Source organism: Microtus oregoni, unplaced genomic scaffold, assembly GCF_018167655.1.
Source record: "Microtus oregoni isolate MIOR12 unplaced genomic scaffold, Mior012 000022F_ref0000154, whole genome shotgun sequence".
NCBI classification, from domain to species: Eukaryota; Metazoa; Chordata; class Mammalia; order Rodentia; family Cricetidae; genus Microtus; species Microtus oregoni.
The window spans coordinates 17971165-17987205 of NW_024543081.1; the positions used below are offsets into that span (position 1 = coordinate 17971165).

Here is a 16041-nt window from a genome sequence, read left to right on the forward strand (position 1 = left end):
AGTGACATGGGATCTGACATCCTTTTCTAGCCTTCTTGGGCTCCAGCCATGCACTTGGTGCACATACATAAATTCAGTTCAGGCACGCTCAAACATGCCTCATGGAAAAGTCACTGTTAGGCTCAAGTTGTCAATCGTAGAAGAGTGAAGGTCCTCATGCTCTTAGGATCACTGCCGCCAAAAGAGGAGATGAAGAGCTGTAGCCCAGAGGGGCAGCAACACAAACACATCCACACAGCCCTCACAGAACACCACACATGTGGGAGCTACTTCCTGGCTTGCTTCTAGGCCCTGGACCAGGATGTCGTATGAAGTCGTTACTGTAATGTAGTCCACTGTGTACACAACTACTACAGCAGAGCATCCGGCATGTGCAGGCTGTCCCAGAATCCTTAAGAACCTTGGGGAAAGGCAGGGCAATTCCCAAAGCATAACCAAGGCTGCAGCTGCATACTGCAGCACCATTGACGCTGCACCAACTGCATGGGTAGACCATGATTAGATAGCTGTCCTTATAAAAGGGCTGTTGGATGTGAGTTCAACCCTTCCTCCCTTTTACCATGCAACCATAGGCAGAGCCAGCTAAAAGCAACAAGCACTCAGCAGACATAGAGACTCTTGGCACCTTGATCTTGGGACGTGTCAGCCTCCACAGCTGTGAGACATAACTCTCTCTTGTTCATACCCTCATTTTCCACCATTTGCTAGAGTTGTCCAAGAAGCCTGGGACACATGCATTCAAATAAACACATATCCAGGTTTAAAATATTGGAGTCAATGGTAAAAGAAGAAGTGAATTTCTATTATTAACCACAACAAAATAATCTCTTCATAAAGAAATCAATAGGAAAATAAACCACATACACACACGGATGGATGGATGGATATAGAAAAATATAGATAGATTGAAAATAGATATTGCTAATATCCACTAGAAAAAAAAGATACTTGTTCAGCATAGCTCATTCAAAATGGAGAATAAAAATTACACCAGGCTCTATTCAAATCGTGAGAGAGTGAATCTAAGGGATGGGTAAGAATGCTATTTGCTTAAAAAAAATAGAGATCATTGACTCGGGTAGTCGTTTATGATAATAGACTGACAAAGTCACCCACTGTTCAATGCGACAACTGGAGAAAACTGGTCTCAGCTGCAAATGCAACTAACCCTCTGACTTGGTACCTCATTGCTAGCAATGCTGCCCTTGTGCATATTTTTCATACACTGAGAGTGGCGTTCGAGATACTTCAGTACTGCATATAACATTTAGAATACTGTCCCCAACATTACTGTTATTTTAAAGGACACGCCGTGTTAAATTTCCGATACAGGATACATGCAGCTGTGAAAAAAAAAAAGAAATATTATCACAGGCTTGTGGGGAGAAAGCAAAGTGAAAAGGGAGCAAGAGAAACGGGAATGAGTTTGGCTGGAATTCTCTAAGGGACATCTGGCTGTCAAATCGGCAGTAGCGCTTCTTGTGCCAGGGGAAGGTGCTGTGTTCCTTAACCCAGTCCCTCCTGCAGTGTATGCGCTTGTATTCACTCATGGAACGAATCTGAACACAGACTCTGGCACCACATCTGCCCCAGGTGGCATAGGAAGGTCAGGGTGGGGCTGTCTGGGGCCCAGCTCTCAGGGGAGCAGGGTCCTACTGCATGAAGAATGATTGCAGTGGGGTCAGGCAGAGGGCGCCATTTGCCGGGTGTCACGCAGACCCTGAGTCGCCCCCTCTGGTTGAACCTCACTGGCAGGAAGGGCAGGAGCTGGAATGTTCCAGAAGGAACACCAGCGGCACCTGTAGGGGGCAGTGTGAGGAGAGCGGGGCCCCAGACCAGCTGCTTCTCAGACTTCTCCAGTCAGAAGCCAAGACTCATGGACACACTGAGGTACGGACTGCTGAGGAAGGGAGTGTGGTTGGGGCTGTTGGCGAATTAACGGCTCATCTCTCAGGTCAGCAAGTGGTCCAGAGCAGAGACTCTGTGGGGCAAACAGTGTGAGGAAGTTTCTCCGAGGTGTGAGCACATGGGGCGGTGGGGGTGGGGCGGCAGAACACTGGGGAGAGGGCAGCAGGGATCCGGAGGGTGGGGAGGTGGGAGCAGATTCCAGACCTGGAGACTGGAGGCTTCTGGGACAGGCAGACCGAGGACATCAGGGACCAGAGCTAGCCACTCACTCCTCTCCTCTACAGGACCAGGCGCCCTCTGGAGATGGTGGTCCTACTGGCCTTGCTCATAGCCATAGGCTTGTCATGGGTGCCGACTGCAGGAGCAGGTAAGTGCCACATCCCTGTGCCCCTAGAAGAGCCAAGATGATGAAGCTTAGTGACGCCAGAGGGAGCCCACTGTGATAGATCACACTGAAGTCCAGGAATGAGAGACCCAATGTCATGAAGGCTACAGTGTGGTGGGGGGTGAGGTGGTGGGATAAGGGGTGAGGGTCAGGGGGTAGGGCCGGCGGGAGTGGGCCTCCTGGAGATGGAGGGGTTGGGGTATGCTGGTGAAGGCCAGCAAGGCTGTGCTTCTGATTAGGAACTTCCCCTAGGGGCAAGAGTTGTGCACTCATTCCCTGGGGCTCCTGGTCTGTCTCTCCCATCACTCCTCCCTCTTGGAAGGTAATTTAGAAAACCAAGGCCACCCTAACCTTGGAGCTTCAGCACTGCCTGAGGAATGGGGAATTAGTGGAGAGGGTGACTCCATTGTCTTCCCCTAGCTGGACCTGCGCCAATCCTGACGCAGGAGAGTTTATATTGCCCACCTAGGAAGGGACCTGGAAAAAGGAGGTGGGACAGGAGAAAGGGTGGCTATGGAAATGGATGCCCTTTGGTATTTCTGGATACTCAAGAGTGTCTGTTTGAGAACGTGGGTTCTGGACACTCAAGAGTGTCTGCTTGAGAACGTGGGTTCATGCAGTGTGCCCGGATGTGAAGGACCAAGTGAAATACCCAGTGGACAGGTGGGGGAGCCTCCACAGGGAGGCTGAGAACTTGGGTGGCATGCACAGACTGTGGGCATGGGGAGAGTGGGAGCTCACTGGACTTGGCCGCCACTTGGAATAGGATGACGGGTTTGGTACTGCAGGAGGAACAATGTCCCATTTTCTCTTCTCCAATCCCTCACTTCAGACAGAATCACCTGTCACTCCTGTGAGGCAGAGAACAGCTTTAACTGCACAAATCCAAAGCAATGTGAACCTCAAGAACAGTTCTGTGTGGTGGCTGCCATCTGTAAGTGTTGCTTCATTCTGGGTTCGTCCTGGAACCCTGTGAGCAGGACACAAATGCTGTTAGAAGTAGAACCTGTCAATCTAAAGTACCTTTAAAAAACAAAAACAACAGTAACAACGATAACACACACACACACACAAAACCAAGCAGACAAAATGCTGAGAAGAGAAAGTCACGAGCAGCAGGTGCCGGCCTAAGTGTGGGGAAGCACGAGCCAGGCAGGAACAACGGAGTCAGCCATGGGCACTAGAGAGCCGGAAGAAGAGCAGAGATTTGTCTGTAGCTATTTCTCTTTAAAGAAATGGAACTCTAATGATGACAAATGCCTTACTGAGACCAGCATCTAGGTAGGTTTGATGAGGGTCAGTTACACCTTCATCCCCTTGGAGAAGTGGCCATTGCTTTTGTGTTTGCAGACTGACTCAGTCCCCTACCCCCAACCCCATGATTCACTACAAAAATTCTGGATACTAGAAGGCTTTCCTTCCCAAAGTGGATCCAGGGAACCCATCCCATTCTACCTACATAAGGGTTTTCAGAGCATGAGCATTCAAATTCTGTCCCCATCACCACTACCACACACACATCCCTGTGTGTCTCTCTGTGTCTTGGAAGTTTGTAGGATGGGGGAGCAGTAGGCAGGACTGGATTCAGCTAATTGGAACTTTATTCCTTAATATGAAGAAAACTCTCTTGTGCAATTCAAGATGACGTTCAAAGACTAGCCTCTCAGCTGGATCTCAGTCAGGATGGCCAGAGCTCCTTCTGATATGCTTTTCTGTTTCAGTCGCTTGAGTCAATTCTGTGTTTTTAAAAAGTTGAGGCTCAAGGATCCTGTGTTTCCAAATAGAAGCACAAATCCCATAGCACGTGGAGCCCCACACAGTCCACCCTGGAACAGCCTGGACTTCTTCCTCCCGAGCGGTGCTCCAACCCTCTGACTGATGCTCTCCTTAAGTGAGGATCTCTGACAGGGTCTCAAGGATGCAGATAACCCCTAGAGACTCTGGTATCAGGACCTTGAGCTCATCACATCTTTTCCTTTCTTTCCTATTAGAATTCTATGGACGTTTCTACATGTCTTCAAAGCAGTGCAGCAGATTCTGTCCAGTGCGCCCAGATGAAACTATTATCTCTTCTGATGGAGCACCGCAGCCGAAGCCCTTTGTAGCCCAAAAGCCCTTGCCCTTCTTATATGCAAGGTGCTGCAAATGGGACTTGTGTAACAACTATGGGCCTCCAATCCCGCAGTTCAAGGAGCAGCCCGGGAAAGCCAGTGAGAGAAGATACAGATACACTGAGCTGTTCCTGCCTGGCTTCATGGTCCTGGATGCTCCTGGGCTCACAGACCTCAGCCTACTGTAAGCTGCAGATGGACCTGGAGCATGCCTTGTGGGCCACGAATTCCCTGGACCCTGATGGACCCTTCTGATTAAATTTGTTTTCCTTTGTTAACCTCCAGACTTGAGTCCTGTGATCTCTGGATGGGCAGGTGGGAAGCCAGGCTCCATAGCTGTCAGCCCAGCAGCTCCTTGCCTTCCATAAGAGCCAGTAGCTGGTCTTGCCAGTGTTACTGGTCAGTGCCTCTGAAATTAACCCTTGCCCCTCCTTTTTCATTCCACTACCTCTGAGTGCCTTTGAGTGCCTCTGAGCTGGTGCAGGGGGAACCCTCACCTCCTCCACAAACACAACATGCACTGGGACCCAGGATCAAAGGGAAAGATGGAATAACAGGAGCAAACATCCTCAAGATAAAACTACTCTCCGCCATCTATGCAACTATCTGACACTGTGCATCCATTTGTAAATTTCCACCCATGGATCGATCTGGCATCAGAAGCTTGCTTGGGCCACATAGATGGCAGCAGGAATAGGTCCTCTGTGTTTCTAGTGAGCTGCAGCCATCCATAGGAGCTGACCTCTACCAAACAAGGACTTCCCACCCAGCATTTTAGCTCCTGTCAGGGCAGGGGTTCCTATACACTCCATCTTCTTTCTTGAGGGAGAGCACTGGAGAACCTTTTAGAAAATCTCTATACTGATTCTGAGGCATCTCTGTCAGAGGAGTCAAGGTCTATTGGGGGACAGATGTCAGGAAGGGTCCTTGAGGGATGGACAGTATCTTCAGGACTGGAGTTGTCCTCTAACATCATCTGTCTATCACAGGCTCTGAGTTCACACCCCGCCCTTGACCAGCTGGTAACAATAGCCAGGGTATTTCTATACCCCTGGGGTAAAGTTTAGGAGTGCTACTTTTGTGGGGGCAGAGAAAAGTTGAGACCCTGAAGAAACAGGTGGGGGAGGGTGAACATACATGAGAATTAATATCGGACTGACAGCTGAACCCCGAGAAATGCCAGAGAAAGGACCAGAAGTACGAAGGAGACCGTGAGGAACAAGCGAGTGAAAGCCTCACCCCATGTGAATAAGTGAGTAGTGAGCGCTCAGATAATAAAGCAGGACAGTAATATCGGGAGTAAAATTTGTAAATATAGAAATATGAGACAAGGAAATAGCAATCAAATGGCTATACAGTTGATTGAAGATATATTAAAAGTCAGAGGAGAGAGAGTGCAGCAGCATCAGATATAAGAATTTTTAGAATTCATAGAGGAGATATGCCCTCGGTTTTCTGAGCGCAGGACCTTAGAGGTTGCATATGGAAAGTACTGGGAATGAGGATTCAACAACATTATTGTAATTATGGACCAGAAAGCATCCCTGAAGATACCGCCTTATTGCTGGATGCTAATACAGGAAAGGTTGGACTGAAATCCTGACCAGCAGGAGATACTTACATCCGTGCCACCTGAGGAGTTGCAAGATACTCTCATGAAAGAGCAGTTACAGTAGGGTCAGAGACTAAAGATTTAGACTATGAAAGGGAGTCTTCATCTCTCTCACTAGCAAACAGCAGCTCTGAGAGACAGGGAGAGAAAGAAATAAAAGGCTTGAGAAGGATGGTAACCTCGCTATCTCACAGATTAGGAACTATGCAGATACAGGACTCTTGTCAGAAGAGCAATACTCTTCCTATAGAAATAGCAGGTTTAGATCCACCCAAAAGTTCAGAGTACGCGGAAAGTAAAACAGAAACATAACAATAGCAGCAATTCTCCTCTCCAAGCTTGTATCAGAGAACTTGCTAGCAGAGGAGAAGAGATGCAAGGATTTCAATTGTTCCCAGTAATGGAACAGAGAGATGCACAATGACATCTGCTTAGATTACATACTCCTACATCATTTAAGTTACTCAAAAAATTAAAAACCACTTGTGCTCAATACAGTGCCACGGCATCCTTCACCCAGACACTGTTAGAAAATATAGCCATAGAAGCTCCGCCACCAGCGAATTGGAAGCAGATAGCCAAGGCTTGCCTGTCAGGAGGAGATTATCCATGGTGGAAAACCGAATTTACAGAACAGTGTCGGGACACAGCTGAGAGAAACAGAGCCCAGCAAATTCCTATTTCGTATGAGATGCTTGCAGGTGAGGGACCTTATACGGGAACAAATCAATGGTTAGAATATGATATAGCAGCATATGTTCAAATTAGTGCAGCAGCCAAGAAGGCCTGGAGTAAGCTTCCAATGTCAAAAGAACAAACTGAGGAGTTGTCTAGTATAAAACAGGGACCAGATGAGTTATTTCAAGACTTTTTTTTCCAGACAAACACAGGCATCTAACAGATTGATTGGAGACTCGGAAACAGGACAGATAATAATTAAACAGCATTTGAGAAGGCCAATTCTGTAAGCAAGGCGGCTATAAGACCTTTAAGAAACAGGATAACATTACAGATTATACCCGAATTTGCTCGAATATTGATCAATCCTATACACAAGGAATGGCCTTAGCTGCTGCCTTAAAGGGGAAGACAATTAATAATGTCTTATCCCAGCAGGGAGACCTAGCCCCAGGGAGAACACAAGCTACACCTGGAGGTTGTTTTGGATACTGTCTTATGGGGCATCAGGTCAGATGATGTCCTTATAGGAGAGTAAGCCCAAGGACTAGAAGAGAACCAGAATTGCGTAGGAGATGCAGGAGAGGAAAGTATTGAACTAGTGAGTGCAGATCAAAAAGACATTATCTAGGAAATCCCTTTCATGAAACGGACGCAGGGGCCAGCCTCAGGCCCACAGACAAAATTAAGGGGCAATCCAGCAATCTGTACCCCCACAAGGAAATCTAGACAGGACCTTTTCAGAGCCACACCAGGAAGCTCAGGGCTCGACCTCAGTTCTTCCATATATATGGTTCTGACACCTGAAATGGGGATACAAGCTCTCTCCACAGGGGTCTATGGGCCTTTACCAAAAGGCACTGTAGAATTATTGTTAGGAAGAAGTAGCTCAACTATACAAGGGATCACTGTGGCTCCTGGAGTAATTGATTCTGATTTTGAGGGAGAGATCAAGGTGATGACTCACTCACTAAGTGGAGTTTCTGTAGTAGAAGCAGGTCAGAGGCTTGCACAATTAGTTTTACTTCCAGCTGTGCAAACCAATAATCAGAGTAAGAAAGAAAAGAGAGGAAAGGATGGATTTGGTTTGTCTGATGCACATTGGGTAAAAGCCATAGGTCCTCAGAGATCAGAACTCACTTTGGTTATAAATGGAAAAGGATTCTCTGGCCTTCTAGATACTGGTGCATATATTTCCGTTATAACCACCAGCCAGTGGCCTTCTAAGTGGCCAAAAACGGAGACTATTACACAGCTACAAAGAATTGGTCAGACTAGAAATCCTGAACAGAGTAGTAATGAACTGCATTGGAAAGATGAGGAAGGCCATGAAGGAACTTTTAAGCCATATATTATTCCTTATTTACCCATGAATTTATGGGCCAAGATATTATGTCCAGAATGGGAATATATTTAGATTCCCCCAGCACAGCTGTTACTAATCAGATGTTTCAACAAGGATTATTACCTAATCAAGGTCTAGACAAGAACAATAAGGGAAAGGTTGATCCTGTTGTACCAGACAGTAGACCTCCTAGGACAGGATTAGGGTATTTTTAGGAGAGGTCACTGAAAAACCTGCACTCCATGCAGACCCAAAAGTATGGAAAAGTGATGAACCTGTATGGGTAAATCAGTGGCCTCTAATACAAGAAAAATTACAAGCTGCCCAGCAGTTAGTGCAGGAACAACTGGATAATGGGCGCATTTCACCATCTAATTCACCATGGAACTCTCCAAATTTTTGTTATTAAAAAGAAATGTTTTGTGTTTGCTCATGGACAAGTATTGTACCAAGTGGCCACAGTCATGAAAGGCAATAGCCATAATTTGTTCCAACAAAGCTTATTTATGGACATTAAACTTGGATTTCACACGTTTGAAAGAATGGTTACACTCTGCTGCACTTAAATAAATAAAATGCCTTTGAGAAACAACATCTGGAGTCAGTCTTCAGGCTACAATTTCCTTATTCATATCTGTCCAGGGAAAATAGCAAGGATGTGTAGACTAATTCATCAAACTTGAAACTTGGTGTTGTCTAAGAAACTGGACCTCTGTGGAGGAGGGCTAACCCTCTCCAGCTGGGGTTAAGTAACCTGGCACTCCAGAGAATTACAGTCTTCCCACACTGAATTCGCACAGCCTCCTACCCAAAGTCTCTGTCTTCCTGGGTTCTAGATTCCCCTCATTGCATGGGGATTGGGGGAGAAAGGAGAGAAGAAGAGGACAAGGAAGGGAGAGTGGGCATGGGGAGGAGGACTTGAGGAAACTGGATAGCTGAAATGGGGGAAGTACAGAGAAAGAGAGCAAGGAAAGAGATGTCTTGACTGAGGGAGCAATTATGGGGCTAGCAAGAAACCTGGCACTACAGAAATTCCCAGGAATCCACAAGGATGACCCCAGTGAAGACCCTAAGCAATAGTGGAGAGGGTGTCCAAATTGGCCTTGCCCTGTAGTCAGATTGATGACTATCTTAAATGTCACCATAGAACCTTCATCCAGCAACTGCTGGAAGCAGAGGCAGAGACCCACAGCGAAGCACTGGACTGAGCTCTCAAAGTCCAGTCAAAGAATGGGAGGAGACAGAATATGAGCAAAAAGGTCAAGACCATGATGGGTACACCCACTGAGACGGCTTACCTGAGCTAATGAGAGCACACCAAATCAAATCGGATAGGGAAGGAACCAGTATAGGACCAAACCAGGACCTCTGAATGTGGGTGACAATTGTATGGCTGGAGCAGACTGTGGGACCACATGCAGTGGGGCCAGGATTTATCCCTACTGCTTGGATTGGCTTTATGAAACCCATTCTGTTTGGAGGGATACCTTGCTCAGCCTAGATATAGCAGGGAGGGACTTGGTCCTTCCTCAAACCAATATGCTAGATCTTATTGATTCCCCATGGGAAACCTTACTCTGAGGATTGGATGGGGGTTGGGAAAAGAAGGTGGAGGAAATAGGAGAAGGGGAGGGAGTGGGAACTGGGATTGGTGTGTAAAATGAGAAGAGATATACATATTTTTTAAAAAGTGAAATAAAACAAAAATAAAAGATTTCCCTCCTTCCCATTTTTGGAGACATGGAGTCAGTCACGTAGCAGATGTACTGCAGTTCTTCAATCCTAAATTAAGAGAGAGGCAGGAGCGCCAAGAGAGGTTTTAAAAGAGAGACTTAAAGGAAGCACAGAATGAGATGGTTGGAACCCAGAGGCAAGGTTGACAAAGAACATTCTGAGGGAAGGGAGCCAGGTACCCCGAAGTAGGGATATCAGGGGAGGGTTAGAGCCTAGATAGAAGGTGTGCCAAGGGAGATTGGGCAGTCATGAAGAAGAGGTGCCAAGACAAACTTGGATCCCCGAGGGAAGGGCTCCAGGAGGTTTTAGGTACTCGCAGAGGCACCCAAGAGAGTTGGAGCCCTAAAAGAAGGGCTCCAAAGGGGTTACAGAGGCCTGAGGAAGGGCATTAAGAGAGGCTGAGAGAGGGTGCTGACCTTCTCTTTGCACTTTTCTCTAAGATTCTGATCCCCTTCCAAGATCCCTACCTCCAATCAGGGCTGCAGCTCCTGTTTTGTGGCCCTACTTCTGAACTCCAGGCTTAGGCACCCTACCCTCCGTGTTCTGGATTTCTTTTGGTATTTCTCACTCATGCCTCCCTCACTCTGACTTTTTCATGGTGCTGACCCTTGCTACTATTTCCTCGGGGCTCCCACTTTCGTTTTCTCTCCCTTAGGGTCCCAATCATTTCTTGGTGTACTCCAAGGATCCTCCTATTGTTGTCAACCTCTCTTGGTTGACCTTTGTCTGGGAAGGAGCAGACAGCAATGGTCCTGATAACACATTGCTGATGTGTTCCAACAGTGGTTTGTCTCCTGAGACTTGAGAAGACTTGGACTTGCCCACTAGGGTTTACTTTGCCAATATCAACAACAGACAACCTGGTAATATCTTTAACAGGTACAAATCACCATATGAGAATAACACAGAAATGGCCAAATGCATACATTTTCCACGGTTCCTGCACAGACGGGTTCATTAAATTAATGGAGTGTGTGATGTTGAACATTGACAAGGTCCTCATAAATGAAGCTCTGTGGAGTTCTTTCTCCAGCACAGTGCAATTAACCTATGAACTATAGTGAGGGAAGGGACTGCCATGTCCTTGACAGGAAGGAATTTCCACGCACCCAGTAGACAGGCAGCCCACCCTGCAATGAGGAAATATTGTGTGTTGGATGACTCATGAAGAGAGGACTCATCAAAAATGAGTAGAGATCCCTGACAAAGAGCTGAAGTTTAACTATGGATTGACCCAGAGTTTCTGTGGGGAGGGGGCTACTTGGCCTGTGATCACGAGGTCCTTCTGATGTCGGGCAGCAGACAAGTCTCAGGGCTGTGGATGCTAAAGCAGTCAGGGTGAGTTCTACAGTGGAGGACCTACATCATGGCTGCAGACTGCCAGGGAACAAGCAGCAGCAAGGCCACCAGCCTTCAGCTCAGGACTTCCATCAGGGTGTTGCCAGTGGGGCTCACTTCACACAACTCTGTGTGGTTGAGTCCATGGTGATGGCGGTCTTGTTCTCTATGGAGCCTTGCTTGAATGGACCATCTGATCCATGCTGGAGAACATGTCATCAAGGGCTCCTGAATTTTTACATGGAGTCCCAAATTTGGAAAGCCAGGTCAAGGGTTGGGAAGGAGTTCATTCTGGAGTCGTGAATGTGGGCACTCTTTTTGTGCCCTTATTCCTCCCTGGAGTTCAAGGAACATAGCTTCTGGTCACTGTTTGATTTAGACCTTGGCAACACTTGGTGTAATATTAGAACCAGAAGTGAACAGGACATTTCATTTGCATAGCTGTGTGTCCTGAGACTAAATTGTCACCTGGGGAGGGACCGTGACAGATGTAAAGATGGTAACAATGCATAGACCTGTAAAAAGAAAAAAAACAACAGTTGGGTTTTTCCCCAAGAAACGTTTCCACCATCCTACTTCTATCCTCCCTTCTCTCACAGCTGCGTCCCAGTGCAGTTCTCTACCCAAGCAACCTGCAGAGCTCAGAACCTGGCCTAGTCTAAGGCGGAGCTCAACCAGCTGCCAGGATAGCAGTGGTCCCTTCAAGAACCTTTTCTTTTGTTAAAAAAAAAATTTATTGAGAAAAAAAAGTTTCTGCCTCCTCCCAGCCTCCCATTTCCCTCCCCTCCTCCCACCCTTCTCCCCCTCCCCCCAACTCCTCTCCCCCTCCCTCTCCAGTCCAAAGAGCAGTCAGGGTTCCCTGCCCTGTGGAAAGTCAGAGGTCCGCCCCCCTCCGTCCATGTCTAGGAAGGTGAACATCCAAACTGGCTAGGCTCCCACAAAGCCAGAACATGAAGTAGGATCAAAACCCCGTGCCATTGTCCTTTGCGTCTCATCAGCCCTCATTGTTCGCCAAGTTCAGAGAGTCCGGTTTTATCCCATGCTTTTTCAGTCACAGTCCAGCTGGCCTTGGTGAGCTCCCAATAGATCAGCCCCACTGTCTCAGTGGGTGGGTGCACCCCTCGTGGTCCTGACTTCTTTGCTCATGTTCTCCCTCCTTCTGCTCCTCATTGGGACCTTGGGAGCTCAGTCTGGTGCTCCAGTGTGGGTCTCTGTCTCTATCTCCATCCATCGCCAGATGAAGGTTCTATGGTGATATGCAAGATATTCGTCAGTATGGCTATAGGATAGGGTCATTTCAGGTTCCCTATCCTCAGCTGCCCAAGGAACGAACTGGGGACATCGCCTTGGGCACCTGGGAGCCACTCTAGGTTCAAGTCTCTTGCCAACCCTAGGTGGCTCCTTTAACTAAGATCTGTGCTTCCCTGCTCCCCATCCAACCTTCCTTTATCCCAATCATCCTGTTTCCCCAAGTTCCCCCCATCCTCCCCTTCTCACTTTTTTCTCCCCATCTCCCCTTACCCCCCTCCCACCCCACCCCCAAGATCCCAATTTTTTGCCCGGCAATTTTGTCTACTTCCCATAGCCAGGAGGATAACTATATGTTTTTCTTTGGGTTCACCTTCTTATTTAGCTTCTTTAGGATCACAAATTATAGACTCAGTGACCTTTATTTATGGCTAGAAACCAATTATGAGTGAGCACATCCCATGTTCATCTTTTTGGGTCTGGGTTACCTCACTCAGAATAGTGTTTTCTATTTCCATCCATTTGCCAGCAAAATTCAAGAAGTCATTGTTTTTTACCACAGCGTAGTACTCTAATGTGTATATATTCCACACTTTCTTCATCCATTCTTCCATTGAAGGACATCTAGATTGTATCCAGGTTCTGGCTATTACAAATAATGCTGCTATGAACATAGTTGAACAAATGCTTTTGTCGTATGATAGGGCATCTCTTGGGTATAATCCCAAGAGTGGTATTGCTGGGTCCAGGTGTAGGTTGATCCCGAATTTCCTGAGAAACCGTCACACTGCTTTCCAAAGTGGTTGCACAAGTTTGCATTCCCACCAGCAATGGATGAGGGTACCTCTTCCTCCACAACCTCTCCAGCAAAGGCTATCATTGGTGTTTTTGATTTTAGCCATTCTGACAAGTGTAAGATGATATCTCAAAGTTGTTTTGATTTGCATTTCCCTGATCACTAAGGAGGTTGAGCATGACCTTAAGTGTCTATTGGCCATTTGAACTTCTTCTCTTGAGAATTCTCTGTTCAGTTCAGTGCCCCATTTTTTAATTGGGTTAATTAACATTTTAAAGTCTAGTTTCTTGAGTTCTCTATATATTTTGGAGATCAGACCTTTGTCAGTTGCGGGGTTGGTGAAGATCTTCTCCCAGTTAGTAGGTTGCCTTTGTGTCCTAGCGACAGTGTCCTTTGCTTTACAGAAGCTTCTCAGTTTCAGTAGGTCCCATTTATTCAATGTTGTCCTTAATGTTTGTGCTGCTGGGGTTATACACAGGAAGCGATCTCCTGTGCCCATCTGTTGTAGGGTACTTCCCACTTTCTCTTCTATCAGGTTCAGTGTGTTCAGACTGATATTGAGGTCTTTGATCCATTTGGACTTGAGTTTTGTGCATGGCGAAAGATATGGATCTATTTTCATTCTTCTACAGGTTGACATCCAGTTGTGCCAGCACCATTTGTTGAAGATGCTTTCTTTCTTCCATTGTATACTTTTAGCTCCTTTATCCAAAATGAGGTGTTCATAGGTTTGTGGGTTAAAATCCGGGTCTTCTATCCAATTCCATTGGTCGACTTCTCTGTTTTTATGCCAGTACCACACTGTTTTCGTTACTGTAGCTCTGTAATAGAGTTTGAAGTCAGGGATGGTAATGCCTCCAGAAGATCCTTTATTGTATAAGATTGCTTTGGCTATCCAGGGTTTTTTGTTTTTCCATATAAAGTTGATTATTATCCTCTCAAGATCTGTGAAGAATTTTGATGGGACCTTGATGGGGATTGCATTGAATCTATAAATTGCCTTTGGTAGAATTGCCACTTTTACTATGTTGATCTTCCCAATCCAAAAGCAAGGGAGATCCTTCCATTTTCTGGTATCCTCTTCAATTTCTTTCTTCAATGCCTTAAAGTTCTTGTTAAATAGATCTTTCACTTCCTTGGTTAGAGTTACCCCAAGATATTTTATGCTGTTTGTGGCTATCGTGAAAGGTGATGCTTCTCTGATTTCCCTCTCTGCTTCCATATCCTCTGTGTATAGGAAGGCGACTGATTTTTTGGAGTTGATCTTGTATCCTGCCACATTACTAAAGGTGTTTATCAGCTGGAAAAGTTCTTTGGTGGAGTTTTTTGGGGTCGCTTATGTACACTATCATATCATCTGCAAATAACGAAAGTTTAACTTCTTCCTTTCCAATTCGAATCCCCTTGATCCCCTTATGTTGTCTTATTGCTATTGCTAAAACTTCAAGCACTATATTGAAGAGGTATGGAGAGAGTGGACCGCCTTGTCGTGTCCCTGATTTTAGTGGGATGGCTTTGAGTTTCTCTCCGTTTAATTTGATGTTAGCTGTTGGCTTGCTGTAAATAGCTTTTATTATATTTAGGTATGACCCTTGTATCCCTAATCTCTCCAAGACCTTTATCATAATGGGATGTTGAATTCTGTCAAATGCTTTTTCAGCATCTAATGAAACGATCATATGTTTTTTTTCTTTCAGTTTATTTATATGATGGATTACATTGACAGATTTTCGTATGTTGAACCAGCTCTGCATCTCTGGGATGAAGCCTACTTGATCATAATGGATAATTTTTCTAATGTGTTCTTGGATTCGGTTTGCCAGTATTTTGTTGTGGATTTTTGTGTCGATGTTCATGAGTGAGATTGGCCTGTAATTCTCTTTCTTGGTTGAGTCTTTGTGTGGTTTTGGTATCAGAGTAACTGTAGCTTCATAAAAGGAATTTGGCAATGACTCTTCTGTTTCTATATTGTGAAATACATTAAGGAGTATAGGTATTAGGTCTTCTTGGAAGCTCTGGTAGAAATCCACATTGAAACCATCTGATCCTGGGCTTTTTTTGGTAGGGAGGTTTTTGATAACAGCTTCTAATTCTTCGCGACTAACAGGTCTATTTAGATTGTTCACCTGGTCCTAGTTTAACTTTGGTATATGGTATTCATCTAAAAAAGTGTCCATTTCTTTTACATTTTCCAGTTTTATGGCATACAGGCTTTTGTAGTAAGATCTAATGATTCTCTGAATTTCCTCCGTGTCTGTGGTTATGTCCCCCTTTTCATTTCTGATCTTATTAATTTGCATATTCTCTCTCTGCCATTTGATTAGTTTGGATAGGGGTTTATCAATTTTGTTGATTTTCTCCAGGAACCAGCTTTTTGTTTCATTGATTCTTTGGATTGTTTTCTGTGTTTCTAGTTTGTTGATTTCAGCCCTCAGTTTGGTTATTTCCAGTCTTCTACTCCTCCAAGGTGAGTCTGCTTCTTTTTTTTCTAGAGCTTTCAGGTGGGCTGTTAAGTCTCCAATGTGTGTTTTCTCTGTTTTCTTTAAGTGGGCACTTAGTGCTATGAACTTTCCTCTTAGGACTGCTTTCATAGTGTCCCATAAGTTTGAGTATGTTGTTTCGTTATTTTCATTGAATTCAAGGAAGACTTTAATTTCTTTCTTTATTTCTTCCTTAATCCAGGTATGGTTCAGTAGTTGACTGTTCAGTTTCCATGAGTTTTTAGGCTTTCTGGGGGTAGCATTGTTGTTTAATTCTAACTTTAATCCATGGTGATCTGATAAGACACGGGTGGTTACTAATATTTTTTTGTAACTGTGAAAGTTTGCTTTGTTACTGAATATGTGGTCAATTTTCGAGAAGGTTCCATGAGCTGCAGAGAAGAAG

General features: G+C 45.5%; 1 protein-coding gene across 1 annotated transcript; it reads left to right on the top strand.

Moving 5' to 3' along the window:
- Positions 1–1666: 1666 nt before the first annotated feature.
- On the top strand, positions 1667–4610 carry Ly6k (lymphocyte antigen 6 family member K). The gene is made up of 3 exons (XM_041672564.1): positions 1667–1890; positions 2193–2275; positions 4285–4610. Exons 1-3 carry the CDS (start codon positions 1667–1669, stop codon positions 4590–4592), a joined length of 615 nt encoding a protein of 204 aa, XP_041528498.1. The 3' UTR covers positions 4593–4610.
- Positions 4611–16041: the final 11431 nt, after the last annotated feature.

Bases quoted from the DNA above. Each gene is read 5' to 3' on its own strand.
- Ly6k (XM_041672564.1), top strand. From the start codon at position 1,667: ATGATTGCAGTGGGGTCAGGCAGAGGGCGCCATTTGCCGGGTGTCACG. The intron at 1,891-2,192 runs GTACGGACTGCT...TCTCCTCTACAG, and splicing joins AGACTCATGGACACACTGAG to GACCAGGCGCCCTCTGGAGA. The intron at 2,276-4,284 runs GTAAGTGCCACA...CTTTCCTATTAG, and splicing joins GGTGCCGACTGCAGGAGCAG to AATTCTATGGACGTTTCTAC.